This window comes from Rattus norvegicus, chromosome 8 (assembly GCF_036323735.1).
Source record: "Rattus norvegicus strain BN/NHsdMcwi chromosome 8, GRCr8, whole genome shotgun sequence".
NCBI lineage: Eukaryota > Metazoa > Chordata > Mammalia > Rodentia > Muridae > Rattus > Rattus norvegicus.
This window is the reverse complement of record NC_086026.1, coordinates 96,617,182-96,637,642: the sequence shown is the minus strand read 5'-3', so window position 1 is coordinate 96,637,642 and position 20,461 is coordinate 96,617,182. Positions and strand designations below refer to the sequence as shown.

At 42.5% G+C, this 20,461-nt stretch overlaps 1 protein-coding gene across 14 annotated transcripts in view; it reads left to right on the top strand.

Annotated features, from left to right (window-relative positions):
* The window catches only part of Snap91 (synaptosome associated protein 91), a 114,725-nt gene extending 95,121 nt beyond the window's left edge, over window positions 1-19,604 (top strand). For 8 of the 14 annotated variants that reach the window (XM_063266100.1, XM_063266095.1, XM_063266092.1 and 5 more), the window contains 7 exons: window positions 2,987-3,121; window positions 4,707-4,856; window positions 8,700-8,730; window positions 10,092-10,191; window positions 11,517-11,600; window positions 12,207-12,311; window positions 16,250-16,355. In XM_063266100.1, the coding sequence (XP_063122170.1) occupies window positions 2,987-3,121; window positions 4,707-4,856; window positions 8,700-8,730; window positions 10,092-10,191; window positions 11,517-11,600; window positions 12,207-12,311; window positions 16,250-16,342 (698 nt within the window). In that variant the 3' untranslated portion in view covers window positions 16,343-16,355. Of the gene's footprint in view, window positions 1-2,986; window positions 3,122-4,706; window positions 4,857-8,699; window positions 8,731-10,091; window positions 10,192-11,516; window positions 11,601-12,206; window positions 12,312-16,249; window positions 16,356-18,214 lie in introns of those variants that run through there. The other 6 variants (XM_063266101.1, XM_063266093.1, XM_063266102.1 and 3 more) reach the window with 3 other exon arrangements.
* The last annotated feature ends 857 nt before the right edge of the window (window positions 19,605-20,461 follow it).

Below are 20,461 nucleotides of genomic sequence, written 5' to 3'. Positions count from 1 at the left end.
TTCTACCATGTCCAGTGGTTCTCAACCTTCCTAGTGCTGCAACCCTTTAATACAGTTCCTCGTGTTGCAATGACCCAATCATAAAGTTATTTTCATTGCTATTTCATTACCACAATTTTGCTACTGTTATCATAAGGTAAATATTTTCGGAGATAAAAGTTTGCCAAAGGGTCATACCCAAGGTTGAGAAGCACTGATTTAAGCAAAAGTCTTAATTGCTTGGGGTGCATCTAGTTTAGTGAAACTAAAGAAAAGTCTGGAGCCAGGATAATGGCTCTGACCTCAAGCTTTCTCATTTGTTGAACCTCATGGGGCTTCTCTGAAGATAGAATAAATCCATGTATGGTTTATGTGGTATCTATCAGACATGGCCCTGGGCCACACATGACTGAATATAGCAAAGCCCAAAATCTTAAAGTTATTTTCCCCCATTTCTTGGGTAAGCCTATGATAGACATTGCTGGTTTTACAAGATCTAAAGTGACCAAATGCATGTGACGCAAATGGGTCAGAGGTTAGAACAGTGCCTCATGCTCAGGTGCCCCATCCCGGTGGGGCTGCCACAACTCACTTTTGTAGTGCAAACACTAATTAATAAATGGGATCGCTTTATCCACCTCTGAATGTGATCTTAGCTTCCAGTGAAGTTCGTTAGTGCCCAGCCCATAAGCCCTGTATGAACCTGCACAAACACCCCTTCCTGTGGAATCTACCAGACAATGTGACTCTTCAAAGTCACTTCCTACCATGGAATGAGAGAGGTGATATAGGTGACTCCTGGTACTTTGGAACCACTATTATCATTATTCTGGAGTTTACTGTTGCTTCCTGGGTGAGGTTTTAAGAAGCTAAGTCAAGGCCATCACCTCCAATCTCACCTGTAACTAGGGAGTAGGCCAGATGGCAGTTGCCTAAACTCCCAACCTGAGGTGTAATGTTTCAAAACTCATCACTAATTCAGCCCACACAGTCCCTAAAGCCAAAGCCATTGTATCCCAGACGTAATGATAATTCCATTTGCTTCAGAACATGATTAGTTGTCACTGACGGGAAGAATATGCTTTCTGTGGCAAATATGTTTTAAAGTTAATTCAGTGTTATTTAAATATTAAAATCGCCTAGCATGACCTATCTGACTTCGAGTAATAACTTTAAATAACTAACATTTTCCAGCAAATACAATTTTGTATACATATTCAAGGAAAGTCTAAACCCATGAGGTCTTAAATTTGTCACTTATGCTTTATAGGAACAACATTATTGCTTGCTGCTAGAAAGATGACCAAAGTTTGATGAAATTTCTTTAAAAAAAAGATAAATTGGTTTTTTGAATTGTAGCGTTAACGTTTGTCTGCCGTTTTATAAGCTCTTTGTGAACTGACGATGTGGCTAAATTTGAAAAACAGCATATGCAACAAATTGATTATAAGGAAGACTTCTAGGCATAGTGGTGCATACCTTTAATCCAGCACGAGAAACAGAGGCGAGCAAACCTCTGTGAGTGGGTCGGTCCTGTCTTCAGAGTGAGTTCCAGGCTTATCCAGGGCTATATAATGAGAGACTGTCTCAAAAAAAAGGAAGGAAGGAAGGAAGGAAGGAAGGAAGGAAGGAAGGAAGGAAAGAAAGAAACATCTGGTAAGAAATAATAATAATAAAGCCTTTTATAATAGAAAATTACCTAGTATCTTACTAAGTGATCACCAATCACCTTGCAGATTGTATATTTTTATACAGAAGCAACACGTAGACTTCCGCTTCTATTGCTTGAGAGACATGATCTGCCCCCAGAATTCAGAGAATAAATATTTAATTTGATATCTGATTGGTTTCCAGTAATCATCACTCGGGAAACATTAGCTTGCTGTTTCAGACACTGTGTTAAGGATCAGTAGAAAAGGCAGGGGAAAAGGCACACAGCTGCGGAACCTAGCAAGCCGTGTCTGGGGTTAGGTGTGGGGTATGCCGGGATGAAGGCATGGTGGGAGCAGGATACAGCTATGCCCCACATGCTGAGGACAGGGCTGTACAAGGAGGACGGAGTGTAGCCAGCAGCACTGGGTCGTGGAATTCCTTCCAGAGACCAGTGGTATTAGGAGCTGTCGGCTTGGCTAGGTCCTGTTGCCGGGATGAGGAGCATCCAGATCAGAGCCAGACAGCGCTGGCTGCTCTACAAAGGAATCTAAAAATGATGGGGATTGGTGAAAGCTTTCACAGACAACTCTCAGCATTGTCTACTCGAATCGACCACCCTGTCTGTGCTGCAAAGAGAAGACCGGAAGGGATACCCACTACAGACTGGATATCCCCTTGGTGCCTGTTACCGGGAAACAGGGATGAGAGCCTACTTACCCTTTGTGGTGCCACAGGGCTAAAACGTGCAAACTAAAGATTTGATGGCCATTTGCATTTCATTAGGAGCCCCTGTGTGCAGCTAAACATGTAATTACCTATTACTGCCCTTGCAAAGTGTCAGTGTGATGAAGACTGATCTGAATTCTTCTTGGGGGGAGGGATTCAAGAAGGTAGCCTTACCTCCAAGTAACCTTAGCTTCCCGGAACTCACTCTGTAGATCAGGCTGGCCTTGAACTTACAGAGATCTACCTACCTCTGCCTCCCAGTTGCAGGGATTAAAGGAGTTCACCACTGCCCAGCGACTGATCTCAATTCTAACCCTTCTTTGCTCTCTGTATTTCCTCATTCCAGATTCCGATACCACAGGTTATAATAAGGTTCACTAACGTGTGTACATACATCATACTTAAGAGCATCAGTGCTGTCTTGATTCTGGCTAAGTTGGATCTGTCATTCATTCATGGTGGATGAACACACTTGAGAAGTGGCTTGCAAAACACGCCTCCTGGTTTCACTGATTGCTCCTCGAGCAGCCTTCCCACTTCAGTTCCTGTAGCTTTTTCTGACTGTTTTTAGGCCCTTTCCCTACCTTCAGCTGACATTTTTTTTTTCTGGGACCTTCTTTTAAATCAGGATTTGGGGGTTCTTTCATGGCCCCTTCTACAACACCTGTGACTCCAGCTCAGAATAACCTGCTGCAACCCAATTTTGAGGCAGCTTTTGGAACAACGCCTTCGACTTCAAGCAGCAGCTCCTTCGACCCATCAGGTGAGGGCGCTGGCTGTTCAAACGCTCTTAACTTTCCGATAATGGCATCAACCTCCCAAGGTCAACGTGACTGTAGGAAGCTCTCAGGCAGACATTGTTAAACCTGGTTGGTGGCTCTCGTTAAATTTTCCAGGACAAGTTTGGTAGCTCTAAGAATAACCGCCTGTCCTTTCTCTTTCTGTTTTTGAATTTTAGCAAGAAAGCTCACCACACCACCCACTACTTTGCACAAGCTCACATGCACATGACTTAGCCATGTAAAGGGAGGACAAACACTCTGTAGCGAGCCTTTGACCAGTCTCTGAGTGTGTGGACACCCCGACACTCCCCGCTCCTGCTGTTGCTCACACCCTCCGAAGCTTGCATGGCCCTCCGTTTAATGAAGTTGAGACACAAATACTACCTCTGCTTCTAACCTCTCATCATGGCTGTCATTCTGTTTCTCTTCTCTCCCATTCTCCTCCTCTCATGCTGGCTCCTTCCTACAAATTTTCAATTGGTGAGTTTTTGGCAATTAACTGTGTTTCAGAAACACCCTAAATAGAACCCCTGCCTGAGAATCTGGTTGCTTCTGTTGCCAGTGCTGACTGGAATGCTGTCTCTCCCACCTTAGAATGACTGTGTAGTGGTGGTTATGGTAGATAATGCATAGTCTCTTACAAGAATGTAACAAGCTCCAAGTTCCTGTGCCAATAAGATATTAGTGATATCTTATGGAAATTCTAAGCCTGTACTTTGAAGAGTCTGTATTCTAGGAACTGAACAAGTGGTACTTGTCATCTGGGGATGAGGGACACACCCGTGGTAGCTCTTGAATCCTATCCTTAAAATCCTCTTTAATTTAAGTATGTCCATAAAGTATGACCCAAACCCAAACATTGCCATGAAAAGAAGGGAAAAATCAAAATTAACTACCTCTAAAATACGACCAACTGTCTTTCAGATACATATTCCTAGATCACTATTTTTACGCTATTTTTACATTTCATTGGACACTCAGGAGTTACATCTTTTGTCAATTACAAATTGTATTGAGAGTAAGCATCTTAGATTTTACAGTTTACTTCACATCACTACCTTTACAATAAAAAGTATTCGGTGGTTGTTTTTAATTAGACTCACAATGGCTACCACTTATTTAGCGCCTATACAGAGGATGCATTGTACTAAAGATATGGAAAAATATTCCTTTGTTTGGTCCTCATAATAAAGGCACATATTGTTGGTATTGTCCCCATTTACATCTGAGAAAATGGAAGTGTCAGATTCCCAATGCACAGAGCTAGTAAGGGGTGTGGCTGGGTTAGCGCCTGGCTCTGTGCTCTGTCTAGTACACTAGCTATGCAGCCTTCCTCCCCATCTTTCTCCACGCTCATTAACATTCCCGTGTATTTTGAGTCGACATAAGTAGACTTCCTTTTTGGTGCTCACAGTCACAAATTATATCAGTTGCGTTGTTTCTTTTACAAGAATGTACTTTCATGTGTTTCCATGGTTTCATTCAAGACTGTCCTTTGCATAGTGGCTCTCTCTCTCTGTCTCTCTTTGTTTCAAAACTTCTGAACCTGATCTGTTTGATTTTCAGTGTTTGATGGTTTAGGCGATCTTCTGATGCCAACCATGGCACCGTCCGGGCAGCCTGCCCCTGTCTCAATGGTCCCACCCAGTCCTGCAATGTCAGCCAGCAAAGGCCTTGGAAGTGACCTTGACTCGTCTCTGGCCAGCTTAGTAGGCAGTAAGTAGTCTGGTTTTATTTTCTTGAAGCATATATGAACTGGATTATTTTTGCTTTGTACCTTTTCATATTTGTCTCTCTGGTTTTGCTTACGGGTAAGTGTATTAAAGAATGGCCTTTCTTTAGAAAGTCATCACTTGTCATTGTCTTTGAAGAATACCCATGTCTCTTTTAATCTAAATTACAAAAAACCCAAGGAGCACACACACTGCATGCATAGGTAACCTACAAAGGCATTCTGTGTAAGCGCATAGCCAGCTGAAAGTAGAATTATCCTAAGTGTAACATATTTATAGTGTCGAATGTCATATTTTAAACAAGTACTTATTGATCAGGAGGTATTCTTCCAAGCACTAGAGACAATTCAGTGGATAGAACAGATAAAAATTCTATTCTCATGACCCTCGCAAAGGGCAGAGATGGAACAGTGAAACACTTAACATAATAAATTCTGCTTTATGTTACATCATGAACGCCAAGTGGGAGGAAGCCTCCCCAAGGGAAGGAGTGAGCTCCATAGCTGTTGGAAGAATGTTTCTAGGCAGAGGAAACATTCAGCGCAGACTCGGGGAGAGATTGCCTAACGAATCCAAAGGACGTACAGAGATTAAAGCTGGAGCTGAGGAGATGGAGAGTTATTATGGACGCTGGCCTTGAATTAACTCTGAATTTTATTTTCTGCCAAGGCACATGGGTTTAACCTTTGTGGATGTCTTGCAAATTAGGCAATATCAAAGCTTAGCAGGTCATCTGTTCATACTTCTTTCTGTATCTTCCCATGTACATTTATTTCGCATTCGTTGTGATCTGAGCATCCATTAAAAAAAAAATGCCTTTGTGACACCCTGGAGACTGTTAAATTATCTCCTTCTTCTCAAAAACTATGTCACTGTGAGACGGCTTTGGGCGAATGTGTACTGTACCTATCCCCATGTCCTGACAGTCCCTCCAGCACACAACCTTCTTTTTTGTCAATCACTTGTGACCAACACCTATGCACTGCAGGAATAACTGATAAATCTTGAAAAGTATCTATGAATCTGAAGGCCTAGTTGGTTTTCCGATTTCAAAAGTTCTCTAAACCCACAGAAACTGAGCGAAGTGTTACTGACATGGCCGTGTACTGCACTGCAGGCAACAGAATAGAAGTGAGATCCTGGAACCAAGCCTTCATATCTGTTGTTGACAATGGGGCAAGAGCATTCGATAAGGGAAAGTCTTCAAATGTGTTCTGGTTCAGTAGTTAAGGGTGCTTCCTAGTCTTGTTACCAGAACCTACATCAGGTGCCTTGCAACCACTGTAACTTCAGCTCCAGGGGATCTAACACCTTCAAAACCTTATACTCGAATAATGTGAGAGACTCAGAAAAAGGAATAAAGTTAGACTTCATTATAGCATCAAAAAACCCTCAAAATGAATAAATATTATCTAAAACTATCAAACTCTCTGAAAATAACTTCATAGTGAATCTTGGTGAGCTTGAACTAGGCAATATCCTTTACATACAGTTCCTGAAACATAAGCAACAAAGGGCCCTGGAGAGATAGATGGTGTAATGGCTTAGAGCACTTGCTGTTCTTACAGTGGAGCAGAATTCCCAGCATGCATATGGTAACTCAAAACCGTCCATAGCTCCAGTTCCAGAGGCTCCGTTTTCCTTTAGGACCTCTGCAGGTACCAGGCACACATGTGGTACACATACAAACATGTAAGCAGAACACTACTACATGTAAAATGTAAAAGTCTAAAAAAACGTATCTAAGTAAAAAGACAACTTTCTAATGTGAATTTCTAGTCACAGACCTTAGAAAGAACTTCTATCCAGACTGTGCAAATAACTTCTGCAAACCCAAAACACAAGTAGGAATAATGCGGCTTAGAAACTGTCAAAGGACTTGAGTGGAGATTTCACAGGACAAAGCTATTATCTCAGGATTGCTATTAAATGTGTGGAAAGATCTTGAACATTGGCAGATGTCAAGGTATGTGCAAATTAGAGCCACAGTGACTGAACAATTCATAGCCGAAAGGACGGCTATGAAGAAAGCAGATTGGTTTCAGTATGGGACATTAACTTCAAACACCACTGACGGGCGTGTAACATGGTGCACACAGTACGCTACTGTGGAAAGAAGCATGGCAGGCCCTTAGCATGGTAACAGTGAACCACACCCCTCGGCAGCTCTGCTCGGGGTGTGTGGGGTGAGTGAGAATGGGTATACTCACAAAAGCATACACAGATGCTCTTAGAACCACCATTGATCAAAGCCTCACGGTGGAAACAGTCATGGGGCTCCTTAGTAATGAAGTGGTGTGTGCACACACACACATTACACATTGCAACCAGCCCACGCCTTCACATCGCGTACCCATCTGCCCCAGAGGGATTCGTGCGTGCGTGTGTGTGTGTGCATGTGCATGCGTGTGCGTGTGTGTGTGTGTGCGTGTGCATGTGTGTGCGTGTGTGTGTGTGTGTGTGTGTGTGTATGGAGCACCTGCCCAATTTTGCCTCTTCACGTGATCAGCATAAATATTTCGTTGGCCTTGTAACTGTTTACTGTAGAGATTAAATTGTGTAATTTGATTGAAAATAAAAATTTTAGACGTGAGACTTCTTTGTCTTTTGAAGGCAAATTATGATTGGCCAGGAGTGATAGCTGGCTATGGGTTCAACAACTTGCAAGACTGAAGCAAGAGGATTTCTTGAACCTGCAGTGTAAGAGACTAACCCTAGTAACACAGCGAAATACTGTCTTTAAAAAATGATCAAAATTATCTATAATGATTTCTTATTTGGTTTATATATATAGTATATATATAAACATGTAAAGAGAGAGAGAGAGAGAGCGCTTGTTTTGTAATGCTAAGAAACAAAATGCAAGAAATACATATTAAATTCATCATGTGACAAACCAGCTACACACTTTGCAAGGGCTTCATGCCGACTGCTCCCTCGGCCCAGAGAGCACAGCCTTTGGAAAGCTTCCCGTTCTCCAGAGGCCTTCCATTGTGTGCCTCCTCCCCCACTTCTTGCAGCCTGCACCATTTACACCATCCATTCTCATTTGTATCACACCATTAAGAGTGCAGGCTGCTTCAGGGTCGGGGTCTTCGATGGCTCTCTTTACTGATGTGCTTAGGATGATGCCTGATTCAGATAAGAGTCAATACATCTTCGCCAAATTGATACACAGAGTGCTGTGAAGGTAGATGGTTAAGCCAGGCATTCCCCAGATCACACCTATATTCACAGTCCACTAGCAGGGCTCCTGGAACCCAGCACACAATTCAGCTCACAGATCCGAGCACCACCACAGCAGCGAGAGAAGGGTGCACGGCTGCCTGAGATGTTTCAGCCCGGGGAAGCCCCTTAGGGTGTCAGCACTCAGGGATTTCACTAACCACTGATCATATGGGCACACACCTCCTGACACCTGACCAAGTTTCAGATTACAGAAAGCAGGTGTTTAGCATAATCAACAGTGCTCATGTAAACACTCTAGGCACAGAGAGCCAGTTAGTCATTAGTCATTGTTGGCTGTCATTAGAGACAGTTTGGAAATAACCGTTTCCAGGGCTCTTTCAGATAGAAATCTCAAACCTTCTGAGGCAGACCACATTAACTATGATCCTGAAGTCTGACATGAAGTAAAAGAAAGTTAGAAATCCTAGCTCTGTTTCCTAGTAGGGTCTTTTTTTTTTTTTTTAATCTAACTGGATACAGTCATTGCTGGGCCACAATAAGCCTCTGGATTTCTTCTAAGCCTCCTGGATTTCTTAAGTACTGTAATATATAAGCTGAATTTAAAGATTTAAATTCTTTTTCTTTTATCCATTTGTAGATCTTGGGATTTCTGGTACCACATCAAAAAAGTAAGTGTTTTTGAATTAATCCGCTTTTTTTTTAACAGTATGTTCATGTGTTGATTCAAGACTATCAAATGGGCTGGAGAGATGGCTCAATGGTTAAGGGCATTGACTGCTCTTCCAGAGGTCGTGAGTTCAATTCCCAGCAACCACATGGTGGCTCACAACCACCTGTAATGGGGATCTAGTGCTCTCTTCTGGTGTGTCTGAAGACAGCGACAGTGTACTTACATACATGAAATAAATAAATCTAAAAAAAATAATTAAAGAAAGACTATCAAACATCCCTAGAATATGTTATTTCCCATTCTTAAGCTAGACGAGTTAAGTTGTTTTTTTAATTTAATTTTATATTTTTGTTGTTAGTCTATTGAAATCTTCGAATTCTTGCTCTGCTTTGAAAAAGAATAATCTAGTTCAGGCTAGGGTTGCCACTGGTACAGCTGGAAATATCTTAGGATGGAGTTTGAGCGTTTGGTTGGTTGATTAGTTAGCTGGTTTTTTGAGACAGGGTTTCTTCTGTGTAGTTTTGAGTATTTTAATAGCTTTAAGTTTGAGATTCAGCACAGTGTTTTTAGCTAAAGTTGACTCTAAAATGCCTTTCCTGGGTCAATGATAAACAAGAATGATAAACAGTATACATATCATTTTATCAGATGTCTGTTTTGTTATGGAAACTAGGATGACTATTACAGCCATACACTGATTATAAGTCACACTGTAGGTTTGATGCAGTGAAACCCTCCCTTGGACCCTTTAAGAACAACAACAAAAAGCTATCACTGTACATTTTAAATTCAAAAAAGAAACGGGGCTGGAAAGATGGCTCTGCAATTAAGAGCATAGACTGCTCTAGGAGAGGACCTGAGTTCTGATCCCAGCACACATGTCATGTAGCTCAGAATTCCCTGTAACACTCCAACGACTCTGGTCTCCTGGGCACGTCTTGGCCTCCTGGGCACCTGCACACATATGTACATACCCACACACAGAAATATATACACGCACATAATTAAAATGACAAAAAATAATTCAATAAGTTATGTGTCCAGGTTGTTCTATTATTTGGAGTTGTTTTTTTTTATGAATAAAGAATTTGGTTGATTTTTCTGCCATATTTCTCTGTTGTAACATGAAATTCCTACTGCCACTGAATTCAAAAGCCTCATTTGTTTTCTTCCAAGTGCTTTTGTGATGTCTTAGATACAGTACAGTAACTCCTCTGTAAGTTTTAATCTCTACTCTTTATCGCTACCAGGTTTGAACAGACGACTTCTAAACCCAAGTAAAGCATTCAGAAAGCCACGTGCCTTTTTTTTTCCCCTCTGAATTTTGTGTTTTATTTCTTTTTCATACTTGCCCTTTAGGGGAGATCTCCAGTGGAATGCTGGGGAGAAGAAGTTGACCGGTGGAGCCAACTGGCAACCAAAAGTCACTCCGGCCACATGGTCAGCAGGCGTTCCACCGGTACGTAACGGCGAGGCCCCGGGTGGTACGGGCAGTTAACCAGGTCTCCGGGCAGTTAACCAGGTCTCCACTGAGCTTGACTATTAACATCGTGCACCTCTGTTCACCCTGAGGCGACATGAGCAGGATACAAAGTGCAATGAAACCTACTAACTTTGCATGAAGTAGTGATTGCAGCCTATGTTTAAATACCTGCTGGTTCCATAAATACTTACTTAACAGTTGTATTTATGTTTCTGACTTATTTGTAAAATTTCAGAAATGGTTTTCCAGTGTATCCCCTATTGCAAATTGTAATATCATTTTATCATATTTCTTGCCCTGATCTCCTGATGGTCTTTTTTTTCTTATCAGAAAGGATAGGTAACGTGCTTAGTTTTATGCCAACTTCACATAAACTGTGGTCTTTTGTAAAAGAGAGAATTTCAGTTGATGAGATAACCTCACCAGACCAGAAGGTGGCGAATTTTCTTGATTGCTGATTCCTATGGGAAGGTCTAGCTCACTGTGAGCAGTGCCCGTTTTGAGCTATGTGGTCCTGAATGAACGGTATGAGAAAGCAGGCTGAGCAAGCCCTGAGGAACAAGCCAGTGAGCAGCGCCCCTCCATTGCCTCCTCATCAGTTGCTGCCTCTGGGTTCTGCCTTGAGTTGCTGCCCTGACTTCATTTCAGGGTGGACTGTGGGCTGCAAACTTTCCTCCCAAGTTGCTTTTTGTCACGGTGTTGGCCACAGCAATAGGAATCTTAACTAGGACAGATCATTTCTATTGTATAAACTTTTAAAGACCATATTTTTTTTCAGCCCAACAATTTCAAACTTGAAACTAGACCCTTTCCATAAGGTTTAAAGGATATTTATTTCTATATTTTAAACTCCCACGTCTTCCATTTTTTAACAAAACTTAGGTAAGCCACTTTTCCCAAGGCACTTGGAGTTTTCAGTCCTTGGGGACACCCCTGCCTGTCAATATCTGTTGCTCCAATGTATAGCACTCTGCTCTGTGTCAGAGGCTAGAATGATGGGAGGAGGCAGCTCAGTGGCATCCAGTTCTTTCCCAGTGAGAGTGGTGTGGGCAGAGGGAGGAGGTTGAGACACCACAAGCTCACGAGTCTGAAGAGCATCACGAAGGGAACCGCAGATCAGGGCTATGGCACTTGCCGCCCTTTGAAACTTTGGAGTGACGCTTGAGAATGCCTTGTAAATCCACATACACAAACTTGAAATGCACACTTTTTTTTTAACTCCAGCCTATCATTGTAAAACCATGTTATGTTGTCTCTGTTTTTAATTTGCCCCGTGCGGTTCTGTGGACACATGTGAACAGCAAGGCACTGTTCCTCCAACCAGCTCAGTCCCTCCGGGTGCCGGCGCCCCGTCTGTTGGGCAACCTGGAGCAGGATATGGAATGGTGAGTGACGACCTGGGCCGAAAAACCATAGTTGGCATTCCTGACATCTTTATACATTCTCACACGAGCGGCCATTCCTACGGTAAATCCAGTAGAGCAAACCTCAATTGAAGTCATCTGCTTTGGGCCTCAGCCAGCGTAGGCAGGAAGTGTGGAAACAGGTACAATGTATATAAATATATTGTCATCAAATTACAGTACATCGTTGTATCATTTCAAGAATGATATTTACTGTGTATTTTAGCTCAGTTTTCAAAATCAGCCCTCTCTGGACTGGCCTTTTCACCCCAAGCTTCTATCTTAGCCTGTTTTGGGGCCCTCCTGCTTGAGGACATTCGCTTCTGTCTCCTAAAGGATTACTCTAACTGAAGATGAGCACACAGCTCCTGATTGGATGAGGATGTCACATGGCCAGCCAGACTTGTACACAGTTCAGAGACTTTCCCCCCATCTGACAGCCTCAATATCCTGAGTGCAAAATTAATAAATTGCAGTTTCTACCTGCGTGGGGTTCTCAGAAAGTGTCCAGAGCGTGTACAAGATATACGTGTTAGGGCTTGCACTTCATGGGTCTCAGACCTGTTCTAAGGCTTCCTTCCTTTGCAGCCTCCTGCGGGGACAGGCATGACCATGATGCCTCAGCAGCCAGTCATGTTTGCACAGCCCATGATGAGGCCACCCTTTGGAGCTGCAGCTGTGCCCGGCACACAGGTCAGTTGCCAGAGTTCGCAGCATCAGGCATTTACGTCTAAACATGCTGTCGGCAGTCTGAGGTGCAGAGGCAAGAGCCACAGTCCCCTGCTTCTACCCTCAGCAGCCTGAGGAGTTCTAGTCTTTTAGGATTTTAGGCCAGACTGGGATTTCCAGCTTGAAAAAGTATTTCTGGACTAGCTGGTATAAGGCAGAATTGGTGGATAATAAAGATTTAACAGAAGGGTTAAAAAAATACTACTCAGAAGGACACCACTCAGAGCATAGGTGTAGACTTCTCTAAGAGAGTGTCACGTTTCACTGCCAGGGGTATTGTCTGGGTGGATTTGTAGCCGCTAACTTGGAGGAATTCTGGAGCATTAAGAGAGATCACTGGGTAGCTCTGGGCGGCATCTGACAGGTTTATAGTTGATAAGATCAGAGTCTAGATCACACGGATGCCAGAAGGCGGGGGTATCTGTATTGTACAGAGTTTTAACAGTTTTGTTTGAGACTACCCAGGATACCTCTTGGAAAACCCTATCCAAGCTTTAGGCCTCAAGCATGGTTCGCTGCTACTTAACATAAAATACCTCTATGTGAAAGGAATATTACTTCTGTGTTAGCCTTCACAGCAAATGTTTGTTGGGCTGGAATTCTTGCTTCAATCAGACTTCCAGGGTGAAGGATTCCTTTCCTACCTTGTGATCCTGTAATTTTCCCTGACTGTTTATCCTGCCTCGGTGTGGCTGTTTAAAAGGTGTTCTTGTCCAGTGGCCCTCTCATAGCTTTTGCTTCAGGAGTAAAGGGATGTGGAAGCAGTGTGTGGTATGGGAACCGTGACAGAGAACTAATGAGCTTCAGTTCTTTCTTTTTCCCCCCCTGCTTGATTTATAACGGTTCATTTGGGGTTCCAGAGACATGTGTCCCAGTGATAGGAGTAGGTTTAGGGGTTGAGTTGGGGGTTTTTTTTGTTTGTTTTTTGGGATTTTTTGTTTGGTTGGTTTTTGGTTTTTTGTTTTGTTTTGTTTTTTAAGATTGTTTCATACAGCCCAGGCTAATCTCAGATTCACTATGTAGCCAAGACTAGCCTTACCTTTAGCCTCCATCCACTTCCCAATTGCTGGAATTACAAATGTTCACCACCATGCTCAGCCAAGTACAGTTCTCCAGGCTGTAGGATCTACCTAGAACTTCTAACAAGCAGCAGCACAGAGTTTCCAAACTCCAGCCACAGGTTTGGGAGTCCTCACGTCAGACCAGCTGTATACAGAACTGAGGTTCCCTATGACCTCCTGCTTACGTGCTCGCGGAACTCAGGAACCTACAAAATTTATGATTGAAGCTTTATTGCTATGAAAGGATATAAATTAGATACAGCTAGGGGAGCAGAGATGATAGGCACATCTGGGAGAAGCCCAAGCATGAAACTCGTGGTGTGAGACAGTGTGGCCAACTGCAGACGATCACATAGGTGTCAGTATGGCGTTAGTGAGCCTTTATCATTGCACGGTGATGATTGATTGGATTACTACCTATGTGTTGAACTCAGTCTCCAGTCCCTCCCCATCCTGGAGGCCATGCTTGCTATTATGTGGCCTACAGACTCAACAACATAATAACCCATACGGACAGTCTCCGTCTGCTCTGAGTCAGTCTACCACACTCCATGGAAGGGGCCCTGTGAGTCGCCTTGTTAGTGTAAGCTACCGGGGCTGTCCTAGTTTGCTTTCTATTGCACCATAACCAAGGATAGCTTGGGGGAAAGGGTTTATTTCAGCTTACAGTTCACAGTCTATCATGAAGGATTAGGTCAGCTCAAGGCAGGAGCCTAGAGACAGGATAAAGACCATGGTGGGATGCCACTTACAGGCTTGCTATGCCTGGCTTGTTCAGTCTGCATTCTTACACAATCCAAGGTTGCCTGTCTCAAGAAGGCACCACCCACAATGACCTAAGCCCTCCCATATCAATAATCAATCAAGAAGATGCCCCACAGCCTTGTCCACCAATCGGATAGCAAATCACTCCAACTTGTGTCAAGTTGGGGGGAAAAACTAAACTGTATACGTGGCTTATGAAGCAACCATGAATAATAGCAGAGTCATGCCTGTCCCTCAGGACATTGCTGGGGTTTAGAGATTGTCTAGCAGGATCCAGAATGAAGGGAAAACCTGCTTTTAGAGAAACGCAAAAGCCATCATGCCATTTAAGCATTTGCTGCTACAACTGGCCATGCAGGAGACCCTCCCCCTACCTCTTACACACACACACACACACACACACACACACACACACACACACACACACCCCTACACCTCTTGATTCCTCTTTTATGTTGTCCAGTAAAATAAAGAAGCACACATAGAACCAGTGAACATCTCTCCCTAAGCAACTGGCCCGGACAGAGTGAGAACCCAAAATTATAACTTGAGTAGCAACTTGCTGAGCAAACTAAACTAAACTAAACACAGTTGACTGTAATGACGTTAGTAAACGGCTTCCCTCTTGTGACATTTTAAATAGCCAAATGGCTATTTAGGTTGTTCTAGTCAATAGTTAATGTTATAGTAAATCATGGGATAGTGTGAAATATCTGCAATATCTATTTATTTAAGCATTTTTTTCTTAGTCGATTTCTCACTGTATGGCCCTGGCTGGCCAGGAACTTAACTGAATAGATCAGGTTGGCCTACACAGATCCATCTGCCTTTGCACCCTGGGGCTCAGATTAAAGGTGTGCACCCCTGTGCCTGCCTAATATTTTCCTCTATCAAAGAGAAAGCGTAAATGGCCAGCAGAGTAAGCAGACCTGCATCCACAGCGTTCTCATGGAAAGCTGTTTTACTTTACCAGTGACTGGGCTATCTCACTGTTACTTCAGTTGGTGTCATAATACTGTCATCTCACATGTAGATGAAGCCTTTGGTTTCTGCCGAGCACGTTCAGCCTTTAACATTGCTTTTTCCTGACATTTCTGTGAAACTCTACCTCAGTTTGACAGAATCGAGATGGGTGGATACTGCAGTCCGTTGGTAGGTTGGGCATAGGAACAGATTCAGGATCGGGAGCTCTCCTTCCCAACCCCCACACACAGACACCACACCCCACAGTTCCAGATCTCAGGAACTGCTGTCATCTTGAGATGAACTGTCTTCAAGAAGGAGATGTCAACCGTCCCTCCAGACTTGCTAACTACAGGCTTTTAAAGGCATTCCCCTGCCAGTCCTGAAAAGTAGGCTCCCAGAAGTTTCTTATGCAGTTGATAATTAGTGTTGGCTAAACACAGAGATAAGATCTGTGAGCCTTTGCTGCGAGCCCTGATGGGCAGGGTATGAGGCTGGCATCAACTTGTTCATCTGATATACGCACTGCCCAGAAGCTGTGTCTTACTGAGAAATGATCTATGTGAACCACTAGCCTAGGTACCTATTAATTTAAAGTAATGTCTTCCTATACTGTCTATAAACATGTCTCAATTTCCCCTGCAATTGACCCTTACTGTTAAAAAAGTCATACAATTCTTTCAATAGTTTGATGTTATTAATGATTCAAAGTAAGAATGCTTTCCGAGTAGAGAAATTACTGCATTCTTTCTTTCCCCTGACCCTTCTCTCTCACTTCCCCTCCTCGTGTGTGTGTGTGTGTGTGTGTGCGTGTGTGTGTGTGTGTGTATTTTTACTCTATATTCTCACATCTTCCTAACTTAAACTGTTCTCCCAGAGTCACCTGAGCTGAATCTGATGTCAAAGAATTTCAGGAAATGCAAACATGGTTCCCAGTGTTGTCTGCTCCAGTTAAGCGCAGCCCAGACTAAGTAGAAGGAAACAGCCATATTAACCTTTAGCCATCTGTCCTTCTGTGTGCTTGTTTTCTTTGGTATATGTTCTGCCTAATGCTTACCTGTCTCTCTTGTGCTTTCTATTTCTGCTCTCTGGGGCTGGCTTCTTCCCCATTAGCTTTCTCCAAGCCCTACACCTGCCACTCAGAGTCCCAAGAAACCTCCAGCCAAGGACCCATTAGCGGATCTTAACATCAAGGATTTCTTGTAAACAATTTAAGGTATCTGATATTGAGCTTTTCCTGTGAGCACGGAATAGTGAGCTTGTGCAATGCTTAACTGTTTCAGGTGTGAAATGTGTTACTTCTGTGTTATAGATAAATGATAGATGGATGGATGGTGGACGGATGGGTGGATGATGGATGGATGGATGGATGGATGGATGATGGATGGATGGATGGTTTGATAGAGGATGGCTAGATGATAGACAGAGACAGATAATTTGAATGTTTAGAGTTTTAAATTTGAAGCCAAAACCTGTCCTTATCAGTGCATTTTTAAAACCTTAATTTGTTAAAACTGTAGGAGAGCAAACTCGGTTGTTCTTATCTTGAAAAGCACAGAAACCATACCAGTGAGGCAAAAGTCTCCCCGGCTACTAAGCTGCCTGGGAGATGCCACTGTATCCCTGATGACTGTGTAAGATACCAGCATTTGCAGTACTAGATATAGAAGTCATTTTAAAATACATTAGGCTACATAACCACTCCCTTCTGTTTATATTTTTGACCTTAAAGTAAATGTTAAAATTCTTAAACCTTCACATTTATTCGAGCTGAATTTTAAATTTCTGGCAACCTAGTTTTATGTTTCATAAATTTAATTAACCGAATGGTTGACAGTGAACACAGGGAGGAAACTGGATGTCAGGGAGTGATTACCTCAGTCCAGGCACCTGCCACGGTCGGTAGCCGCTTACAGACAGGCTCAACACTACTTTATGTATTTACTCAGGATCGTCCCATATCAGTTTTTTGCTGTTTTATAACTGAAAGAACTTAATCCTTGAGCATGAAATGATTTTTCAAGGTCCAGCCAGAAGAATAGCAAGAATGTCAGAACTTTGGACCATAGCACTGTGCAATTTTTACTATACACCCATTGCCTACATTTGTTAGATGCTGACTGTGTGTGTGTGTGTGTGTGTGTGTGTGTGTGTGTGTGTGTGTGTGTGTGTGTAAAATCCTATCTTACAATTATTTCCTTAGATAAAATTATTAACAGTAGCCAGGCCTAATGACCCAAGACTTTAACTCTAGCACATTAGAGGCTGAGGTAGGAGGATTGAGAATTCAAGGCTAGCCTGGGCCTCATAGTAAGAATTTGTTTTAAATGAAACCATTTAATACCCTGACACCTCAGTGAAGAGATTTTTTTTTCCTTCTGTCTGTTCCTCTTGGATCAAGACCAGGTAGGTGTGTAAGGCGTCACATGTCTCAGCGGCTTCTTTCAGGATCACTTAGAGAGGTCTCTCATTCAGAAGCGTCGTTCTCATCCCATGCTAGAAGCCTCGCTAAGTGACACGGAGGGAGTTCTGAGACAGTCCCTGTCCCCAGGATCCACACCCCGGGGAGACAGACAAACATTTTATGGAGGAGAGATTCCTTCTGACCCTAGCAAGGATTTCACAAGAGAAACAGCACATGAAGGACATAGACAGGCGGGAGAGAAGGCACAGCTGACAGGACTCACCGTCTTTTCCAGTCTACGCTTGTCCAACAGTGAGTGGCTCATCAAGAGACACGTAAAGTAATGGCAGTCATTACCCTTCCACCTGCCACCACCCAGACGGACTGGCTCTTGGTTCAGACTGGGATTGCTAATAAGTGTCAAAGTTTTAAAGGTTATTGATCTTTTTTATTCTAAAATGCAACTACACATAGACTTGTTTAAGTTTCCCCGAGTGAGTTTTAGGTTTATCTCAGTTTTTAAAAACCGTAGATGTGAGTTTGTTAAATCTCAAACTCTCTGTATGTACAGGTGTTTTGCACTAGAAAGAGAAGATTGTAAGGGAGTGTCTGTCTTTTAACACGCACTCTGTTTTCTGATTCAAATATTCTCTCTCTTTTTTTTTTCTTTGCAGCTGCAATTTTTGTGACTGAATAGGAAAACTAAGCTGAGTTTGGAAACGTCAGTTTCAAAGTGAGCCACCAGTACCAAACCCAGTGCTGACTCGTAACTTCCTCTCCCAAACGCACAGCCCAGCTGTGACTGTGAACATTAGGAATGTGTACTTTAGCTGTTAACCCTACTCTCCAGCTCATAGCGTATTGGGTTCTTTGTGTGTTGTACGACGTAAACAATGAGTGAATGGTTCCAATGCCTTTAGTGCTTTTCTGGACGTTGCCTGTGGACGGATGATGACGCAGCTGTCATGTGGTGAGCCATTTGGAAAGATGTGTCTGTGTTTTCGAAGGTTTCAATGTATATATAACTTGGACGACCGCTCAAGTCCTCCCATGAACTCTCTTCTCTTCTGTACCTCTGTTCCAAGCGTAACGTGATACTATCAGCTAGTGAGGAAAACACCCTTAACTATACAGAAACTTTTTCCGTGTGGAGTACATTTTTCCAATCACAGAAACTTCAACTTGTCGTGGGAAATGTTTATTTTTGTGCGCTGTATATGTTAAGAAATTTTATTTTAAAAAAAAATGAAGTTTAATGTCCATAATAAAACTTCTCCTTATGAAGCTACCTTATCAAGAGTGAGAAAAACCGTATGAGAAGTCCATATTTATCACTGCTATATTAAGATATATATTTTAATTATATTTGCAGGGTTTGCATCTAAATTGACCTATTTATTCATTCTTGATCAAAGGCACTGAAAAGTGGAGCCTGTTTCTATTGTGTCTGTGAAAAATGCAATTAGAGATGTGCTGTTTATTGTGACTATGAACGTGCCCCAAGAGACATCTGTAACTTAAAGAGAACTGCAAATATTTTTTATTTCAGTGTGGATTTACGTACATCTGTTCAGTTAGTATTTCTTTGTGTATTCTATAAACTAGCGTTCCTCCCTCCTTCGACTGAACTCAAAGTGACTTCTATTGTACCTTGTGATAGGATTGCAACCAATCCAGCGAATTGTATCTTTTAATGTACATACTGGATTCTTTGATTTTTAGTTTGTTGTCATACTGTCTGTGCCGATGGCTTGGCTGAAGATTTTGATGCGTACACAAGGTCACTGTTGATCAGTGTTGTTTAGTGGCTTGGCAGCTCTTTGTAAAAGCATATTGGGTTGGAAAGGCATTTGCCTATTTTTCAAATTATTTAATAGATGTATGGTACCCTTTAAAGTGGTTGTATCTGAACTTATTGTGGGGATAAACATACACTGTAACGGGGGAAAATTACCTAAAACCAATTTCAAAATGGCTTTTCTTTGTATTTTGGTTTAAAAACCCAGTGCATGTCTGCCCTCTGAGATGCAATAAACACCTTGAACAAAGAAAATGCAAACAAGATCTTTCTGTCTTTGGTTACTTTTTTAAGGAAAAGATGTGTGTCAAATGGAACATAGACAAAATACTGAGGGTGCTAGAGAGATGGCTCAGCACTTAAGAGTATGCACTGCTCTTGGAGAGGACAAGCCAGAGATTGGACCAGAACCCACACAGGGTAGCTTACAACTACAGTAACTGGATCACTGGGGAGATCCAGTGCCTCTGGAGCTGGTCACCCCTCCCCCCTTCATAGCAAAGCACTCTTCTAATGAAGACTAAGGCCCTGGGTATGAGCCTAAGCACACCAAACACACACACACACACACACACACACACACACATACACACACACACACACACACACACACACACACACCACAGACACAACACACACACACAACACTCAACACACACAACACACACACACTAAATGCCCAGTAAATGCCCATCTCCGGTAGGACAGTATTTTAGAACTCATTTCCTTTGGTTGCCTCAGACTTATATCTTGAGGACTTACTCTCAGAAATTGGCATCAGATCATGTCCAGTGATTTTTTTAAAAAAAAATACATAGTTTATTTATTGTATGGAAAAGAGTGTTTACCTGCATATATGTGCATACCTGGACCCAATAGAGGCAAGGAGGAGGACATCAAACTTCTTGGAACTGGAGTCACAGATGATTAGAAGCCACAGTGTGGGTGCTGGGAGGTGAGCTTGGGTCCTCTGTAAGAGCAGCAAGTGCTCTGAACTGCAAAGCTACCTTTCCAGTCCCCTCAGGTCATATTGTATAGATTACATTTTAACCATATACTACTTAGTCATACTATAATAAAATATCTTTTAGAATATAAAATAGTTGAAGATTACATTTTTGCT